General features: G+C 67.0%; 1 protein-coding gene across 1 annotated transcript; it reads right to left on the bottom strand.

Moving 5' to 3' along the window:
• Positions 1-1,673: 1,673 nt before the first annotated feature.
• On the bottom strand, positions 1,674-16,280 carry MARK2 (microtubule affinity regulating kinase 2). The gene is given in 18 exon segments (XM_082786001.1): positions 1,674-2,489; positions 3,465-3,509; positions 4,929-5,008; positions 5,011-5,181; positions 5,183-5,189; positions 6,996-7,093; positions 8,076-8,251; positions 8,378-8,504; positions 8,927-9,039; positions 9,130-9,229; positions 10,214-10,333; positions 10,422-10,658; positions 12,005-12,061; positions 12,160-12,230; positions 12,905-12,970; positions 13,120-13,168; positions 13,292-13,345; positions 16,097-16,280. Coding segments are annotated over 18 exon segments (2,127 nt in total). The 5' UTR covers positions 16,238-16,280; the 3' UTR covers positions 1,674-2,074.
• Positions 16,281-16,488: the final 208 nt, after the last annotated feature.

Below are 16,488 nucleotides of genomic sequence, written 5' to 3'. Positions count from 1 at the left end.
GAGGCGGCCCGGGGGGGTGGGGGGGGCTGGGAGGGGGGGGAAATGGGGGTGGGAGGGGGGTAAATGGGGGGGGGCGGGGGTGTCCGGCCACGTTTGCAATAAAGGTATTTTACTAGAGAGGCTGCGTGCAGTGGCGGGGGGGGGGGGGGAACTGGGAGCACTGGGCTATACTGGGAGGGTGCTGGGGGTGATACTGGTTTATACTGGGAGCACTGGTGCGGAGGCAGCGGCTCTTTGTGGAAAGATTTTAATCTAGAACCTGGAAAATCGACAGCGAGCGCCGGCCGGGGGGGGGCGTGGGGGGGCCGGCGGTGCTGCAGCCTCCCCCCAACACCCCCCCCCCCCCCCCCCCCAAAAAAAACCCCTCCCCAGGCAGCAGCACCCCGGGGTGCCCCCCCCCGGGTGCCGCCCCGCCCCCTTCTGGGGGGGGAGGGGGGGTTCAGCAGGTCAAGGGGGGGGGCGACCCCCCCCCGGGGGGGGGGGCTGAGGAGAAGGGGGGGGGGAACCGCCCCCGGCAGCAGCAGAGCCCCCCCCCCCGCAGCGGGGCCCTTCCTGAGTGAGGGGCGGGGGCGCGGGGACGGCTCCGGGTCCCCCTCGTGGCCCTGGGGGGGGGGGGGACACACAGGGACACCCCCACGACCCCCCCAAGGCCACGGGGGGTCCCCAGGGGGCGTCCCGGTGCCCCCCCCCAAGGCCACGGGGTGTCCCCATAAGGCCACAGGGTGCCACCACGGGGCGTACCCCCCCGGGGTGTCCCCAAAAGGCTCCGGGACCCCCCACCCCATAAGGCCCGGGCCCCCCCGCGCTGTCCCCCTGTCCCCATAAGGCTCCGCGTCCCATAAGGATGGAAAGGCCCCAAAATGTCCCCGTGGGGACGGGAAGGCCACCCCAAGGCCACCCCGTGTCCCTTGGGGACCTGGGGACACCCAGGGCGTCCCCATAAGGCTCTGGGATGGCCCCGCAGGTCCCGGCCTGACCCCAAAGGTCTTGGGGACATCCCTGTCCCCAGAGCTTTTGGGGCCACCTTGACCCTACAAGACCTGGGGACATCCCCCCCCTGTCCCTAGAGACAGCCCCAGAGGTTTTGGGGCCGTCCCCGGGTCCCTGCAGGTCCAGGGGTGACCCCACAGGGCCCTGGGACCGACCCCACATCCCTGGGGGGGGGGGTCCTGGATTAACCCTGCAGCTTTTGGGGCCAGCCCCCTGACCCCAGACATTTTGGGGCCACCCCCAGCTCCCTGCAGGCCCCACTTTGTCCCCACAGCTCCGGGGTCGACCCCACAAGTCTGGGGTGCCCCCCCAGCTCCTTTAGGGCCGCCCCCAACTCCCTTTGGGGCCGCCCCCAGCTCTCTTTGGGGCCGCCCCCAGCTCTCTTTGGGGCCGCCCCCAGCTCTCTTTGGGGCCGCCCCCAGCTCCTTTTAGGGCCAACCCCAACTCCTTTAGGGCCGCCCCCAGCTCTCTTTGGGGCCGCCCCCAGCTCTCTTTGGGGCCGCCCCCAGCTCTCTTTGGGGCCGCCCCCAGCTCCTTTAGGGCCGCCCCCAGCTCCTTTAGGGGCCGCCCCCAGCTCCTTTAGGGCCGCCCCCAGCTCCTTTTAGGACCGCCCCCAGCTCCCTTCGGGGCCGGCCCCAGCTCCTTTTAGGGCCAACCCCAGCTCCTTTTAGGGCCACGGCCGCCCCCGGCTCCTTTAGGGCTGCCCCCAACTCCTTTTAGGGCCATCCCCACCTCCTTTGGGGCCACCCCCAACTCCTTTAGGGCCGCCCCCGGCTCCTTTGGGGCCACCCCCGGCTCCTTTTAGGGCCATCCCCAACTCCTTTAGGGCCGCCCCCACAGGTCCTGGGGCTGGGGGTGGGGGGGGGGGGCACCCCTACAACCGCTCCGCTCCCATCCCAACACCGCCCCCGCCGGCTCCTGGTGAACAAGACCAGGACCGGAACCGGGACCAGGACCGGGACGGGACGGGGGGAGTCCAACAAGTCCCAGTCAGCGCCCCCCGATTTGAGGAGAAGCCCCCCCAGGGGGTGTGCGGTGGGCAGGGGGCGCAGGGGGAGGGCGGCGGGGGGGGGGGGACACGCGCTCAGAGCTTGAGCTCGTTGGCCACCTTGGAGGCAATGTTCTTGAAGGCCATGGAGGTGCCGGCGATGCGCTTGAAGCGGACGCCGTTGAGCGAGAGGCGCGGCAGCTTGCACACCTCCATCTCCCACTGCACGAAGGAATCGTGGCCGGGGGCGCCGTGGGCGCAGAGCAGCACGAAACGCTCCTGCAGCTCGCAGCGGCAGCTGTTGGCGTCCAGCACCTTGCGGATCTCCCGCATCATCTCGCCCGGCTCCAAGGCGCTCGTCGTCTTCATGCTCCACGTGAAGCGCAGCGAGCGCGGTTTGGCCTCGCGACCGCCGCCCCCACCGCCGCCGCCGCTGACGCTGCCCACGACGACGCCGCCGCCGCCACCGCCGCCGAGGTCCTCGCGATCTTTGTCCACGCCCACCGGCGGTCTGCGGGGGGGGATAGGGGGAGTTAATGGGGGGGTTACTGGGATTACTGGGAGGGAAGGTGCTGGGAGAGGGAATGGGAAAGGGAAGGGATGGGGGTTACTGGGAGGGAAGCAGGAGAGGGGGTTACTGGGATTACTGGGGGGTTACTGGGAGGGGAATGGGAAAGGGAAGGGATGGGGGTTACTGGGAGGGGAATGGGAAAGGGAAGGGATGGGGGTTACTGGGAGGGAAGCAGGAGAGGGGGTTACTGGGAGGGGGTTACTGGGATTACTGGGGGGTTACTGGGAGGGAAGCTGCTGGGAGAGGGAATAGGGAGAGGGCAGGGGCATTACTGGGGAAGAGGTGAGGGGGTTACTGGGAGGGGATTACTGGGATTACTGGGCAGTTGTTGGGGGACAAGGGGGTTACTGGGATTACTGGGGAGGGAAGGGGGTTACTGGAAAAGAGGCTACTGGGAGGGGAATAGGAAAAGGGGTTTCATGGGAGGGGAATGGGAGAGGGCAGGGATAGGGGTTACTGGGGGGGGACACAGGGGTTACTGGGAGGGGTTACTGGGATTATGGGGCAGGGAAGGGGGGGTTACTGGGCAAGAAGCTACTGGGAGAGGGAATGGGGAGAGAGCAGGGGCATTACTGGGGAAGAGGTGAGGGGGGTTACTGGGATTACTGGGAGGGGAATGGGAGATAGGAGGGGGTTACCGGGAGGGGAATGGGAGAGGGGAGGGGGTTACTGGGGGGGTGTAAATGGAAAGGGAGTTACTGGGGGGGGGGGGGGAGGGAGGGGGGGTTACTGGGGGGACAGGACCCCCGGGGAGAGCACTGGGGTGCTGCAGGGGATGGGGGGGGGGGGGACCACAACCCCACAGCCACCACGGGGATGGGGTGGGGGTCCCGAGCGTTTCGTGGGGGGGTCCCTGCGGGTGTCACAGCCCCCCCCCACCCCCCCCACGGGTGCCAGCCCCCTCCCCGTGCTCACCGCAGCGTCTCCACGCGCTCCTTGCTCTCGGGCTCGTGCGGGTTCCTCGAGAAACAGAAGGGGCAGAGGTCAGCGGGGGGGGGGGACAATGGGCACGGGGGGGGGGGGCACGCAGCCCCCCTGTAACCCCCCCACGGCGAAACCCAGGCGGACAGACAGCACGGGGACAGGGGGACACGGGGACAGGCAGCCAGCGGGGGGGGGGGGGGGGGCCATGCAGGGGCCGTGCAGCGCCGAGGGTTTTTTTTTTTTTTTAAGGGGGGGGGGGTCTGGGAAAAGGGGGCAGGGGGATAAAAGGGGGGGGGGCCGGGGGGGGGGGGCTGCGGCGCCTACCTTCTGGCAAACCTGAAAGACAGATTTCTACAAAGACAAACAGAAGAGAAGGGCGGCGTTGGGAGGGGGGGGGCACAGGGCGGCGCAGCCCCCTCCCCCCCCCCCAGGACCCCTGGATGTGGGGGGGGGCCGGGTGTATGTCTGCTGCCCCCCCCCCTCGCCCCCCCCCCTTTAAACCATGGGACCCCCAAGCGGGGATGGGCTCGGAGGGAGGATCCTGGGGAGGGGGGAGAAGCAGGAGCCCCCCCCCCAAATAATGCTGTGCCCCCCCCCCCCCCAAAGCCCTGCGGCGCTTGCACCGGTGGCAGCACACAGAGGGGAGGGGGGGGCACGGGACAATGGGGTGAGGGGGGGGACAAAGGACACTGAGGGGACAGGGAGAGCCCTAGGAGGGCACGGGGGGGGGGCAGGAAGGGACTGGGGGGGGCACCTGAGGAGCCCTGTGGGGGGGGGACACAGAAGGGGGACATAAAAAGGGATGGGGGGGCCCCAAAAGGGATGAGGGTGGGGGGGGGGGCACAGAAGGAAGTGGAAGAGCCCCAAAAGGGACGAGGGGGGGACAACACAGAAGGGGGACACAGAAGGGGATGGGGGGGGGGGCAAAGGGACAAAGGGGGGGGGGACACAAAGGGGGACACGGAGGATCCCGAGGCAGCGCTGTGGGGCCACACAGGAGGAGGCAGACACCCCGATTTTTGGGGGCTGGGGAGGGGGAAAAAAATAAAAAAAAATTAAAAAAATATTAAAAAAAAAAATTTAAAAAAATATAAAATAAATAAAATAAAAAAATAAAAAATAAATAAAATAAATTAATTAATTAAAAAATAAATAATAAAAATAAAAAAAATAAAAAATAAATAAAAAAAATAAAGAGGCTTTTTTTTTTTTTGGTGGGGGGGGGGGGGGGGCAGGAAGAGACAAAGGGTGGAAAGGGGGGGGGGGGTCACAGCGGGGGGGGGGACACAGAGGATCCCGAGGCAGCGCTGTGGGGCCACACAGGAGGACGCAGACACCCCGATTTTGGGGCTGGGGAGGGGGAAAAAATTAAAATAAATTTAAAAAAAAAAGAGGAAAATAAATAAAAATAATAAAAAGGGTGTTTTTTTTTTTTTTTCGGGGGGGGGGGCTCACCTGCGGACGAACTTGGAGGTGAACTTGCTGAAGAGGCTGGCGGAGGGGCCGCGGCGACCCTGGCTGGCGCCCGAGGGGGGAGGCCGGGGGGGGGGGGCACGGCGTAGGGCAGGGGGGGCTGGTCCCGAGCCTGCCGCAGTTGCCCGGCGTGGAAGGTGCTGCGGCTCGACACCCCCCGGGGGAAACTGGGCCTCTCGCACAGCCCCTGGCTGATGTTGTGAGCCGACGGCGACGCCACCGGCACCCGCGCCGGGCGCCGCGCTGTTTTTGGGGGGAAAAAAGGGAAAAAAAAGGAAAAAGGAAAAAAAAAAAATAAAGGGGGGGGATGGGGGGGGTGGTAGGACCATGTTAGTTGAGGTGGTGGAAGCTGGAGATGGTTCAGGTGGGTTCTTAAGGGGTCGTGGGGGGTGAGCTGGGGCACCCAAGGGAGATGCCGGGGTCCACCCCATCACCATGGGGGCTGCAGGGTGAGCTGGGGCACCCAAGGGACCTGCCAGGGTCCACCCATCACCATGGGGGCTGCAGGGTGACCCGGGGCACCTTGGGGACCTGTGGCACCCAAGGGACCTGCCAGGGTCCACCCATCACCCTGGGGGCTGCAGGGTGAGCTGGGGCACCCAAGGGACCTGCTGGGGTCTCCCCATCACCCTGGGGACTGCAGGGTGACCTGGGGCACCCAAGGGACCTGCCAGGGTCCACCCATCACCATGGGGGCTGCAGGGTGAGCTGGGGCACCCAAGGGACCTGCTGGGGTCTCCAGGGTGACCTGGGGCACCCAAGGGAGCTACTGGGGTCTCCCCATCACCCTGGGGGCTGCAGGGTGACCCGGGGCACCTTGGGGACCTGTGGCACCCAAGGGACCTGCCAGGGTCCCCTCATCACCCTGGGGACTGCAGGGTGACCCGGGGCACCCAAGGGACCTGCTGGGGTCCCCCCATCACCCACTATCACCCTGGGGACTGCAGGGTGACCCAGGGCACCCAAGGGACCTACTGGGGTCCCCCCCATCACCCTGGGGACTGCAGAGTGACCCAAGGCACCCAAGGGACCTGTGGCACCCAAGGGACCTGCTGGGGTCCCCCCATCACCCACCGTTACCCTGGGGACTGCAGGGTGACCCGGGGCACCCAAGGGACCTGCTGGGGTCTCCCCATCACCCATCATTGCCCCGGGGTGACCGATGCCACCCCTAGGGACCCGCCAGGGCCACCAGCACCCTGTGGGACCCTAGGGGTGGGTGGGGGTTGCTGGCACCCCATGAGAGCACCCAAGGGACCTGCAGATGGCCACCAACACCCCAATGGCACCCAAGGGACATGCAGGGGGTCACCAGCACCCAAATGGCACCCAGGGGACATGCAGGGGGGGTCACCCAATGGCACCCAAGGGACCTGCCAGCACCCAGGGGACATGCAGGGGGTCACCCAATGGCACCCAAGGGACCTGCCAGCACCCAGGGGACATGCAGGGGGTCACCCAATGGCACCCGAGGGACCTCTCAGTGTCCCTCGTCACCCCCCACCACCCTGAGGACCCAGTGGGGGCCACCGGGTGCCCCCCACCACCCCACAACACCCTGGGGGGGGGGGGGGGACGACACCCACCAGGGTCACCCCCACCCCACATCACCCCTCCCCAGCACCCTGGGGGTGCCCCCACAGGGCCCCAAATCTCCCCCATCCCCAGCTGGGAGGGGCGGGGGGGGGGCAAGGGGACCCCCCCCAACTTTTCTCCCACCCCCCAGGCGTGGGGGCTGAATTGAGGGGGGGGGGGCGCAGCCTTGCCTGGGTCGGGGCCCCTCGCAGTTGGCATCGGCGGGGGCCGCGGCGGGTTTCGGGTGCTGCCGGGGCCGTGGGGGGGCCCCCGGAGCCGGGGGGGCGGCGGGCGAGGGTCTGCAGCCCGGGGCGGGCAGGCTAAGGAGAGAAAAGCAGGGGGGGCAGGCGGGGGGGGGCGGTTAGGGGGGCGGTTAGGGGGTGCGGGGGGTGGTTAGAAGGCAGTTAGGGGGTGCGGGGGGTGCTGGGGGGGGGGATTTGGGGTGCTGGGGGGGGGATTTTTGGGGGCCCCCACCTGTCTTTGCCGTTCTGCAGCGAGCTCTGGCCCAGGCTGGCGCGGTCGAGCAGGGGGGAGTTCCGGCTGCGCGTGGTGCCGGTGGAGAGGACGCTGTTCTGTGGGGTGGGGGGGATGTTTTTTGGGGGGGGGGGCACAGGGGCAGGAGCCCCACGGCCACCCCAAAATCAGGGGGGGGTCAGGGGGGGTCCTGGTACCCCCCGAGGTTGGCTCGGGGAGGGGGTTCAGGGGGCCAAAATAGGCTGAAATGGAGGGAAGGGGGGCTGTGGGACCCCAAAATGATCCCAAAATAGGGGAAAGGGGTGTTCTGGCACCCCAAAATCACCCTAAAATGACCCCAAAATAGAGAAAAGGGTTTTGACACCCCAAAACAGAGGAAAGGGGTGTTGTGACACCCCAAAATGACCCCAAACAGGGGAAACGGGGCTTCTGGCACCCCAAAACCACCCAAAAATAGAGGAAAGGGGTGTTCTGCCACCCCAAAATCAGCCTAAAATAGAACAAATGGGTGCTCTGGCACCCTAAAACGACCCCAAAATAGAGGAAAGGGGTGCTGTGGTACCCCAAAACTAGCCCAAAATAGAGGAAAGGGGTGTTCTGACACCCCAAAATGATCCCAAAATAGAAGAAATGGGTGCTCTGGCACCCCAAAATGACCCCAAAATAGAGGAAAGGGGTGCTCTGGCACCCCAAAACTACCCCACAATAGGGGAAAGGGGTGTTCTGGCACCCCAAAATGACCCCAAACAGGGGAAACGGGTCTTCTGGCACCCCAAACCCACCCAAAACGGGGGACTTAGGCACCCCAGGTCCCCAAACCCACCCCAAAATGCAGGTGCCAGACCCCCTGGCTCCCCAAACTCCCCCCAAAACGCAGGTGCCAGACCCCCCAGCTCCCCAAAATCACCCTAAAACGCAGGTGACGAGCCCCCCCAGTCCCCAAAATCCACCCCAAAACGCAGGTGCCAGGCCCCCAGCCCCCCAAACCCACCCCAAATCCCCACGTACCGTGCTCCCCAGCCCCCCCAACCCCCCCAGGACCCCCCCCCCCCCCCCATCACCCCCGCCCCCCATACTGACCGTGGAGGGCGAGGGGGTGCCCTTGGCTCTCTCGAGGCCGGGCAGGGGGCTGGGGGGCACCTTGGCGGTGCTGCCCGCTCGCCGCCCCCCCTCCTCGTCCGCCCCCCGCTTGTTTTCGGCGTTGGCCGCCTGCGTCTTCTTCGAGTAGGACGACGAGGTGGGGATAGAGAGACCAGCTGTGGGGGGAAAAAATAAAAAAAAATGTTATCAACCACCCAAAAACCCCTCCCTGCGCCCCCCAGGGATGTCCCCAAGCTGTGGGGGGGCTGTTTTTGTCGCCCCCCCCAACCTTTAGGGCTTACCCTGGTCGCTGACGCGGCGTTTGGGGTTGGTGGAGACGCTGCGCTGCACCTTGTGGGCTGGGGAGGGGGCTGAGCTGTTGGCCAGGTCCGGGGCCGCCCGCGGCTTCAGCGCCAGGCTGTCGTCCAGCTGGGGGGGGGACACGGGGTCAGAGGGGACCGTGGGGACCGGGGGGGGCATGGGGGACAAGGTGGGGGGGGGTACAGAGGGGTAGGGTGGACGCCGGGGGGTGGAGGACGCGTGGGGACGCAGCTGGGGGCACAAGGGGATGGGGATGTGGTGGCACGGGGGACAGGGACACGGTGGCACTGGGGACACGGCGACATGGCCGGGGGGGGTCACAGGCACAGGGTGTGACGTGGGGACACCCCCTGGGGAGGACGGTGACCCCCGTGTCCCCCCCCGTGTGTCCCTTCCTCTCCTCCCCGTCTGTCCCGCTTTGCGGCCCCGCTCCTCCCCACTGTCCCGTCCGCCCCCCCCCCCAAGCTTTGTGTCCCCAATTTCCGCCCCCCCCCCAACCCAAGCCGTGTCCCCTCCTGTCCCCAAGTCACCTCTGAGCTCTTGTGGTCCAGCAGCAGGTAGGTGGCCATCACCTCGTTGTACTTCTGCCCCACCAGCGACTCCTGGATCTCCTCCCGCGTGTACCCCATGGACACCATCAGCTCTGGGGACAGCCAGGGGGCAGTGAGGGGACCTGGGGGGCGCTTTGGGGACACCCCCAAATCCTCAAATCCCCCCCCCCCCGAGGCCCCACCTGTCCTCCGGGGGTCTTTGTAGTCTGGCACGGGCTCCATGTAGGGTTTCAGCTCGTCGTCCTCGTGGCCCACGTTCATCCAGCGGTCTTTCATGATTTGCTGTGGGGGGGTGACAAAAAGGGGGGGTCAGGGGTTTTTAGGGTGACGTTTGGGGTCCCAGGGGGCAGCCTGAGGTCTCTGGGGGTGATGTTTGGGGTCTCTGGGGTACGCAGGGGTGTTTGGGGAGGGCGAGGGATGCTCCAGGGGCGACCCGAGGGTGCCCGGAGCTTTTTGGGGTGCCCCAGGTGTACATTGGGGGTGCCCAGAACCATGTTGGGGGGGCCTGGGGGGGGGTTTGGGGTATTCAGGAGCAAGCTGGGGTTGTCTAGGGGTGCCCTAGGAGCACACTGGGGCTCTCTGGGGGTCTTTGGGGTGTCCAGGAGCACTCTGGGGGTGTCTGGGGGGGGTCTTTGGGGTACCCAGAACCATGCTGGGGGTGTCTGGGGGGGTCTTTGGGGTGCCCAGAACCATGCTGGGGGTGTCTGGGGGGTTTTTGGGGTGTCTAAGGTTGCCCCAGGAGCACACTGGGGGTACCCAGAACCATTCTGGGGGTGTCTGGGGGGTCTTTGGGGTGCCCAGAACCGTTGCTGGGGGTGTCTGGGGGGGTCTTTGGGGTGCCCAGGAGCACTCTGGGGGCATCTGGGGGCTCTTTGGGGTGCCCAGAACCATGCTGGGGGTGTCTGGGGGGGTCTTTGGGGTGTCCAGGAGCACTCTGGGGGTGTCTGGGGGGGTCTTTGGGGTGTCCAGGAGCACTCTGGGGGTGTCTGGGGGGGTCTTTGGGGTGCCCAGAACCATGCTGGGGGTGTCTGGGGGGTCTTTGGGGTGCCCAGAACCATTCTGGGGGTGTCTGGGGGGGTCTTTGGGGTGCCCAGGAGCACTCTGGGGGTGTCCGGAGGTACCCTAAGAGCACGCTGGGGGTGCCCAGAACCATTCTGGGGGTGGCTGGGGGCTCTTTGGGGTGCCCAGCAACACGCTGGGGGTGCCTGGGGTTGCTCAGGACAACGCGGGGGGGGTCTCCGGGGGGGGTGCCCGCCCCCAAATCACCTCCAGGGTGCCCCGCTTGGTGGGGTTGAGGATGAGGAACTTCTTCAGCAGGTTCTCGCAGTCGGTCGACATGTAGAAGGGGATGCGGTACTTGCCCCGCAGCACCCGCTCCCTCAGCTCCTGGGGAGGGGGCAAAACCCGTCAGGAAACTGGGGGGGGGACAAAACCATCCCCAGAAGCCCCCCCAACGATTTGGGGGGGTCGTTACCTTGAGGTTCTGCCCGTCGAAGGGCAGGGAGCCGCTGACCAGGGTGTAGAGGATGACGCCCAGGCTCCAGACGTCGACTTCGGGGCCGTCGTATTTTTTGCCCTGGAAAAGTTCGGGGGCGGCGTAGGGGGGGGAGCCGCAGAAGGTGTCGAGCTTGTTCCCGAAGGTGAATTCGTTGCTGAAGCCAAAATCGGCGATTTTGATGTTCATGTCGGCGTCCAGCAGCAGGTTCTCGGCCTGCGGAGGGGAGCCGGGGTCAGCGCCACCGGGGGGGGGGGGGAAATAATGGGGTTGGGGGCTGCTGGGGGGGGGTTGGGGCATCTGAATGCAGCCCTGGGGGTCCTAAATGTGGCCCTGGGGGTCCCAGATGTGGCCCCGGGGGTCCCAGACGTAATCCTGGGGGTCCCAGACGTAATCCTGGGGGTCCTGAACGTGGCCCTGAGGGTCCCAGACATGATCCTGGGGGTCCTAAACGTAGCCCTGGGGGTCCCAGACATGGCCCTGGGGGTCCCAGACGTGGCCCCGGGGGTCCTAAACATGGCCCTGGGGATCCCTGGCTGTTTCTGGGGGTGTCCCCAAGGGTCCTGGGGGTCCTAAACGTGGCCCTGGGGGTCTCAGATACGGCCCTGGGGGTCCCAGACATGGCCCTGGGGGGTCCCTGGGTGTTTCCAGGGGGCCTGGGGGTCCCTGGGTGCTGTCACAGGGGTCTCGGGGGGGTCCCCAAAGGACCTGGGGGTGTCTGGGTGCCGCCCTGGGGTCCCTGGGTGTTTCTGGGGGTGTCCCCAAGGGTCCTGGAGGTGTCCCCAAGGGTCCTGGGGGTCCTAAACGTGGCCCTGGGGGTCCCAGACGTAATCCTGGGGGTCCTAAACGTGGCCCTGGGGGTCCCAGACATGGCCCTGGGGGGTCCCTGGGTGTTTCCAGGGGGCCTGGGGGTCCCTGGGTGCTGTCACAGGGGTCTCGGGGGGGTCCCCAAAGGACCTGGGGGTGTCTGGGTGCCGCCCTGGGGTCCCTGGGTGTTTCTGGGGGTGTCCCCAAGGGTCCTGGGGGTCCTAAACGTGGCCCTGGGGGTCCCAGACGTAATCCTGGGGGTCCTAAACGTGGCCCTGGGGGTCCCAGACATGGCCCTGGGGGGTCTCTGGGTGTTTTCAGGGGGGCTGGGGGTCCCTGGGTGCTGTCACAGGGGTCTCGGGGGGGTCCCCAAAGGACCTGGGGGTGTCTGGGTGCTGCCCTGGGGTCCCTGGGTGTTTCTGGGGGTGTCCCCAAGGGTCCTGGGGGTGTCCCTGAGGTCCCTGGGGGTGTCTGGGTGCTGACCCAGGGCCCCCCAATGTTTCTGGGGCACCCAGGGGTGTCCCCAAAGGACCTGGGGGCGTCCGTGTGCCCCCCCTGGGGGTCCCCGGGTGCCACCCTGGCGCTGGGGACAGGCAGGGGTCTGTCACCATGACCTTAAGGGGGGGGGGCAGAAGGGTTATGGGGACACCCGAGGAACACCACAGGGGGGCTGGGGGTGCTCCCGGGGGTCCCAGGTGACAAGAAGCCCCCCCCCCCACCCCACACACAGCCCCCCCCCCCCCGGGGCTCCTCACCTTCAGGTCTCTATGTACAATGAACTTCTGGTGACAGTACTGCACGGCAGACACTATCTGCAGGAGAGGGGGGGGTGTCACGGGGGGGTCCCCAAAGGTCCCCAGGGGGTGCGTGGCCCCCCCCCGGGGGTCCTTAGGGGGTGTCCTTCCCCCACCTGTCGAAATTTGGCCCGGGCCTCCTTCTCCTTCATGCGGCCGTGGGCCACCAGGTAGTCGAAGACCTCGCCTGGGGGGAGAGGGAGGGGGGTGAGATGTGGCCTTGTCCCCGTCCCTTGTCCCTGTCCCCATCCCCTGACCCTGTCCCCAGCCCCCTGTCCCTATTCTTGTCCCCTGCTCTGTCCCTGTCCCGATCCTCGTCCCCCATCCCCTTGTCTGAGCCCCCTGCCCTGTCCCCGTCCCCTTGTCCCCCATCCTTGTCCCTGTCCCCATCCCAATTCTTGTCCCCTTCCCTGTCCCCATCCTCGTCCCCATCTCCCTGTCCCCTACCCTTGTCCCATCCCGTCCTCTGCCCTCTGTCCCCATCCTTGTCCCCAGCCCTGTCCCCATGTCCCCATCCCCATCCTTGTCCCCCTGCCCTGTCCCCATGTCCCCATCCTTGTCCCCTTGTCCCCCAGCCCTGTCCCCGTGTCCCCATCCCCATCCTTGTCCCCAGCCCTGTCCCCGTGTCCCCATCCCCATCCTTGTCCCCAAACCCTGTCCCCTCGTCCCCAAACCCTGTCCCCTCGTCCCCATCCTTGTCCCCCTGCCCTGTCCCCATGTCCCCATCCCCATCCTTGTCCCCCTGCCTTGTCCCCTTGTCCCTCTGCCCTGTCCCCAGCCCCGTCCCCAACCCCATCCTTGTCCCCGTGTCCCCCTGCCCTGTCCCCAGCCCCGTCCCCGTGTCCCCAAACCCCGTCTCACCCCCGCTGGCGTACTCCATGACGAGGTAGAGCGTCTTCTCCGTCTCGATCACCTCAAAAAGCTTCACTGCAAGAGGCCGAGCGGGGCTGGGGGGGGGGTGGGGGGGCAACCGGGACCCCCCCACGCTGCTACAGCCCCCCCACCCCGTCCCCAAAAAGAGGGGGGACGCACAAAGCCCCCCTTCAGGTCACCAAGGGGGGGGGGGGAGGGCTCACCTATGTTGGGGTGGTTCAGGACCTTCATTATTCGCACTTCCCGAAAGAGCTGCGGGGAAAGGGGGGGGGGGGGGGGGTCAAACACCGCTTTTTTTGTGTCCCCCCCAGCCCCAAATGACAATTTGGGGTGGGGGGGACACACATGGTGGTGGCTGAGGGTGGGGGAGCTCACCTTCTGTAGGCTGGAGGAGTTGAGCTGCGTCTTGTCGATGATTTTCACGGCCACCTTTGGGGACGGGGGGAGAAGGGTGAGGGACGGGGTTGGCCCCCACGGGGTTGGCCCCCACCTCGGGATTGTCCCCAAGGCTGTCCCCACCCCGTGGTGGCACCCAGATGGGGAGTCCCGGGGTGTCCCCACGCCACGGTGGGGCTCGCAGTGGGAGGACAAGAGCCTGGCCCCATGGGATGAGCTCCAAGAGTCTGTCCCCAGGGTGGTGGCACCCATAGGGTGAGCACCAGGAGCTTGTCCCCAGGGTGGTGGCACCCATAGTGTGAGCACCAGGAGCTTGTCCCCAGGGTGGTGGCACCCATAGTGTGAGCACCAGGAGCTTGTCCCCAGGGTGGTGGCACCCATAGGGTGAGCACCCAGAGCCTGTCCCCATGGGGTGTCACCCCCCGGGAGAGCTCCAGGAGCCTGTCCCCATGGGGTGTCACCCCCTGGGAGAGCCCCAGGACCCCGTCCCCATGGGGTCACCCTTGGGGTGAGCACCCAGAGCCCGTCCCCATTGTGGTGCCACCCTTGGGGTGAGCCCCAGGACACCGTCCCCATGGTGCCACCCTTGGGACTCGCTCCCAGAGCCCGTCCCGTGCCCGGTGGCGGTGTCACCCTTGGGGTGAGCACCCAGAGCCTGTCCCCATGGGGTGTCACCCCCTGGGAGAGCACCAGGAGCCTGTCCCCATGGGGTGTCACCCCCCAGGTGAGCCCCAGGACCCCGTCCCCACGGCGTTGCCACCCTTGGGACTCGCTCCCAGACCCTGTCCCGTGCCTGGTGGCGGTGTCACCCTTGGGGTGAGCACCAAGACCCCGTCCCCATGGTGCCACCCTTGGGACTCGCTCCCAGACCCCGTCCCGTGCCCGGTGGCGGTGTCACCCTTGGGGTGAGCACCCAGAGCCTGTCCCCATGGGGTGTCACCCCCCGGGAGAGCACCAGGAGCCTGTCCCCATGGGGTGTCACCCTTGGGGCAACCCCCAAGACCCCATCCTCATGGGGTGTCACCCTTGGGACTCGCACCCAGAGCCTGTCCCCATGTGGTGCCACCCTTGGGGTGAGCACCAGGACCCCGTCCCCATGGTGCCACCCTCGGGGCTCGCACCCAGAGCCCGTCCCCATTGTGGTGACACCCTTGGGGAGAGCACCCAGAGCCTGTCCCCATTGTGGTGCCACCCTTGGGGCAACCCCCAAGACCCCATCCTCATGGGAGTGTCACCCTTGGGGTGAGCACCCAGACCCCGTCCCCATGGGTTCACCCTTGGGGTGAGCACCAGGAGCCTGTCCCCATGGTGCCACCCTTGGGACTCGCTCCCAGAGCCCGTCCCGTGCCCGGTGGCGGTGTCACCCTTGGGGTGAGCACCCAGAGCCTGTCCCCATGGGGTGTCACCCCCTGGGAGAGCACCAGGACCCCGTCCCCATGGTGCCACCCTTGGGGTGAGCACCCAGGGCCTGTCCCCATTGTGGTGACACCCTTGGGGAGAGCACCAAGACCCCATCCTCATGGGGTGTCACCCTTGGGGTGAGCACCAGGAACCTGTCCCCATGGTGCCAGCACCCCTAGGACAAGCACCAAGACCCCGTTCCCATGGTGCCACCCTTGGGACTCGCTCCCAGACCCCATCCCGTGCCCGGTGGCGGTGTCACCCTTGGGGTGAGCACCCAGAGCCTGTCCCCATTGGATGTCACCCCCTGGGAGAGCACCAGGAGCCTGTCCCCACAGTGCCAGCACCCCTAGGACAAGCACCAAGACCCCGTCCCCATGGGGGTCACCCTTGGGGTCAGCACCCAGAGCCCGTCCCCATTGTGGTGCCACCCTTGGGGTGAGCCCCAGGACCCCGTCCCCATGGTGCCACCCTCGGGACTCGCTCCCAGACCCCGTCCCATGCCCGGTGGCGGTGTCACCCTTGGGGTGAGCACCCAGAGCCTGTCCCCATGGGGTGTCACCCCCCGGGAGAGCTCCAGGAGCCTGTCCCCATAGGGTGGCACCCTTGGGACTTGCCCCAGGACCCCGTCCCCATGGTGCCACCCTCGGGGCTCGCTCCCAGACCCCGTCCCGTGCCCGGTGCCGGTGTCACCCTTGGGGTGAGCACCCAGAGCCTGTCCCCACGGTGTCACCCATGTGGCAAACGCCAAGACCCTGTCCCCACAGTGGTGTCACCCTTGGGGTGAGCACCCAGAGCCCGTCCCCATTGTGGTGCCACCCTTGGGGAGAGCACCAAGACCCCATCCCCATGGCGTGTCACCCCCTGGGAGAGCACCAAGACCCCGTCCCCATGGTGCCACCCTTGGGGTGAGCCCCAAGACCCCGTCCCCATGGTGCCACCCTTGGGACTCGCTCCCAGACCCTGTCCCGTGCCCGGTGGCGGTGTCACCCTTGGGGTGAGCACCCAGAGCCCGTCCCCATGGGGTGTCACCCCCTGGGAGAGCACCAGGGACCTGTCCCCATGGTGCCAGCACCCCTAGGACAAGCACCAAGACCCCGTCCCCATGGTGCCACCCTTGGGGTGAGCCCCAGGACGCCGTTCCCATGGTGCCACCCTTAGGACTCGCTCCCAGACCCCGTCCCGTGCCCGGTGTCGGTGTCACCCTTGGGGTGAGCACCCAGAGCCCATCCCCATTGTGGTGACACCCTTGGGGTGAGCACCCAGAGCCCATCCCCATTGTGGTGCCACCCTTGGGGTGAGCCCCAAGACCCCGTCCCCATGGTGCCACCCTCGGGACTCGCTCCCCGACCCCGTCCCGTGCCCGGTGGCGGTGTCACCCACCTCCTTGCCGGTCAGGACGTGGCGGGCCAGCTTGACCTTGGCGAAGTTGCCCTTGCCGATGGTTTTCAGCAGCCGGTAGTTGCCCACGTGGGGCTGCTCGTCGCCGGAGGGGGGGGGTCCCGAACCGCGCCCCCGCAGCATGGTGGGCTTCCCGCCGCCCTTCCCGTCCGCGTGGCCCAGCGCCGGCTGCGGGGAGGCCAAAATTTGGGAAGGGGGGGAAGAGGAGAGGGGCTGGCTGCCCCCCAACCCCTTCGTTTTTGATTTTTATTTTGAGGAGGGGGGGGGACGGGGAGCAAAGTCCGGGTGCGCCGAGCCGCGCCGCGCCCCGGGCGGGTCGGGAGCCGCCCCCGATACCTGACGCAAGCGCCGCGGTTTCGGGCTCCCCGGGGGGG

The sequence above is a fragment of the Aythya marila genome, assembly GCF_965140915.1.
Source record: "Aythya marila genome assembly, contig: HAP1_HAP1_SCAFFOLD_28, whole genome shotgun sequence".
NCBI lineage: Eukaryota > Metazoa > Chordata > Aves > Anseriformes > Anatidae > Aythya > Aythya marila.
This window is presented reverse-complemented; position numbering and strand designations above follow the sequence as displayed.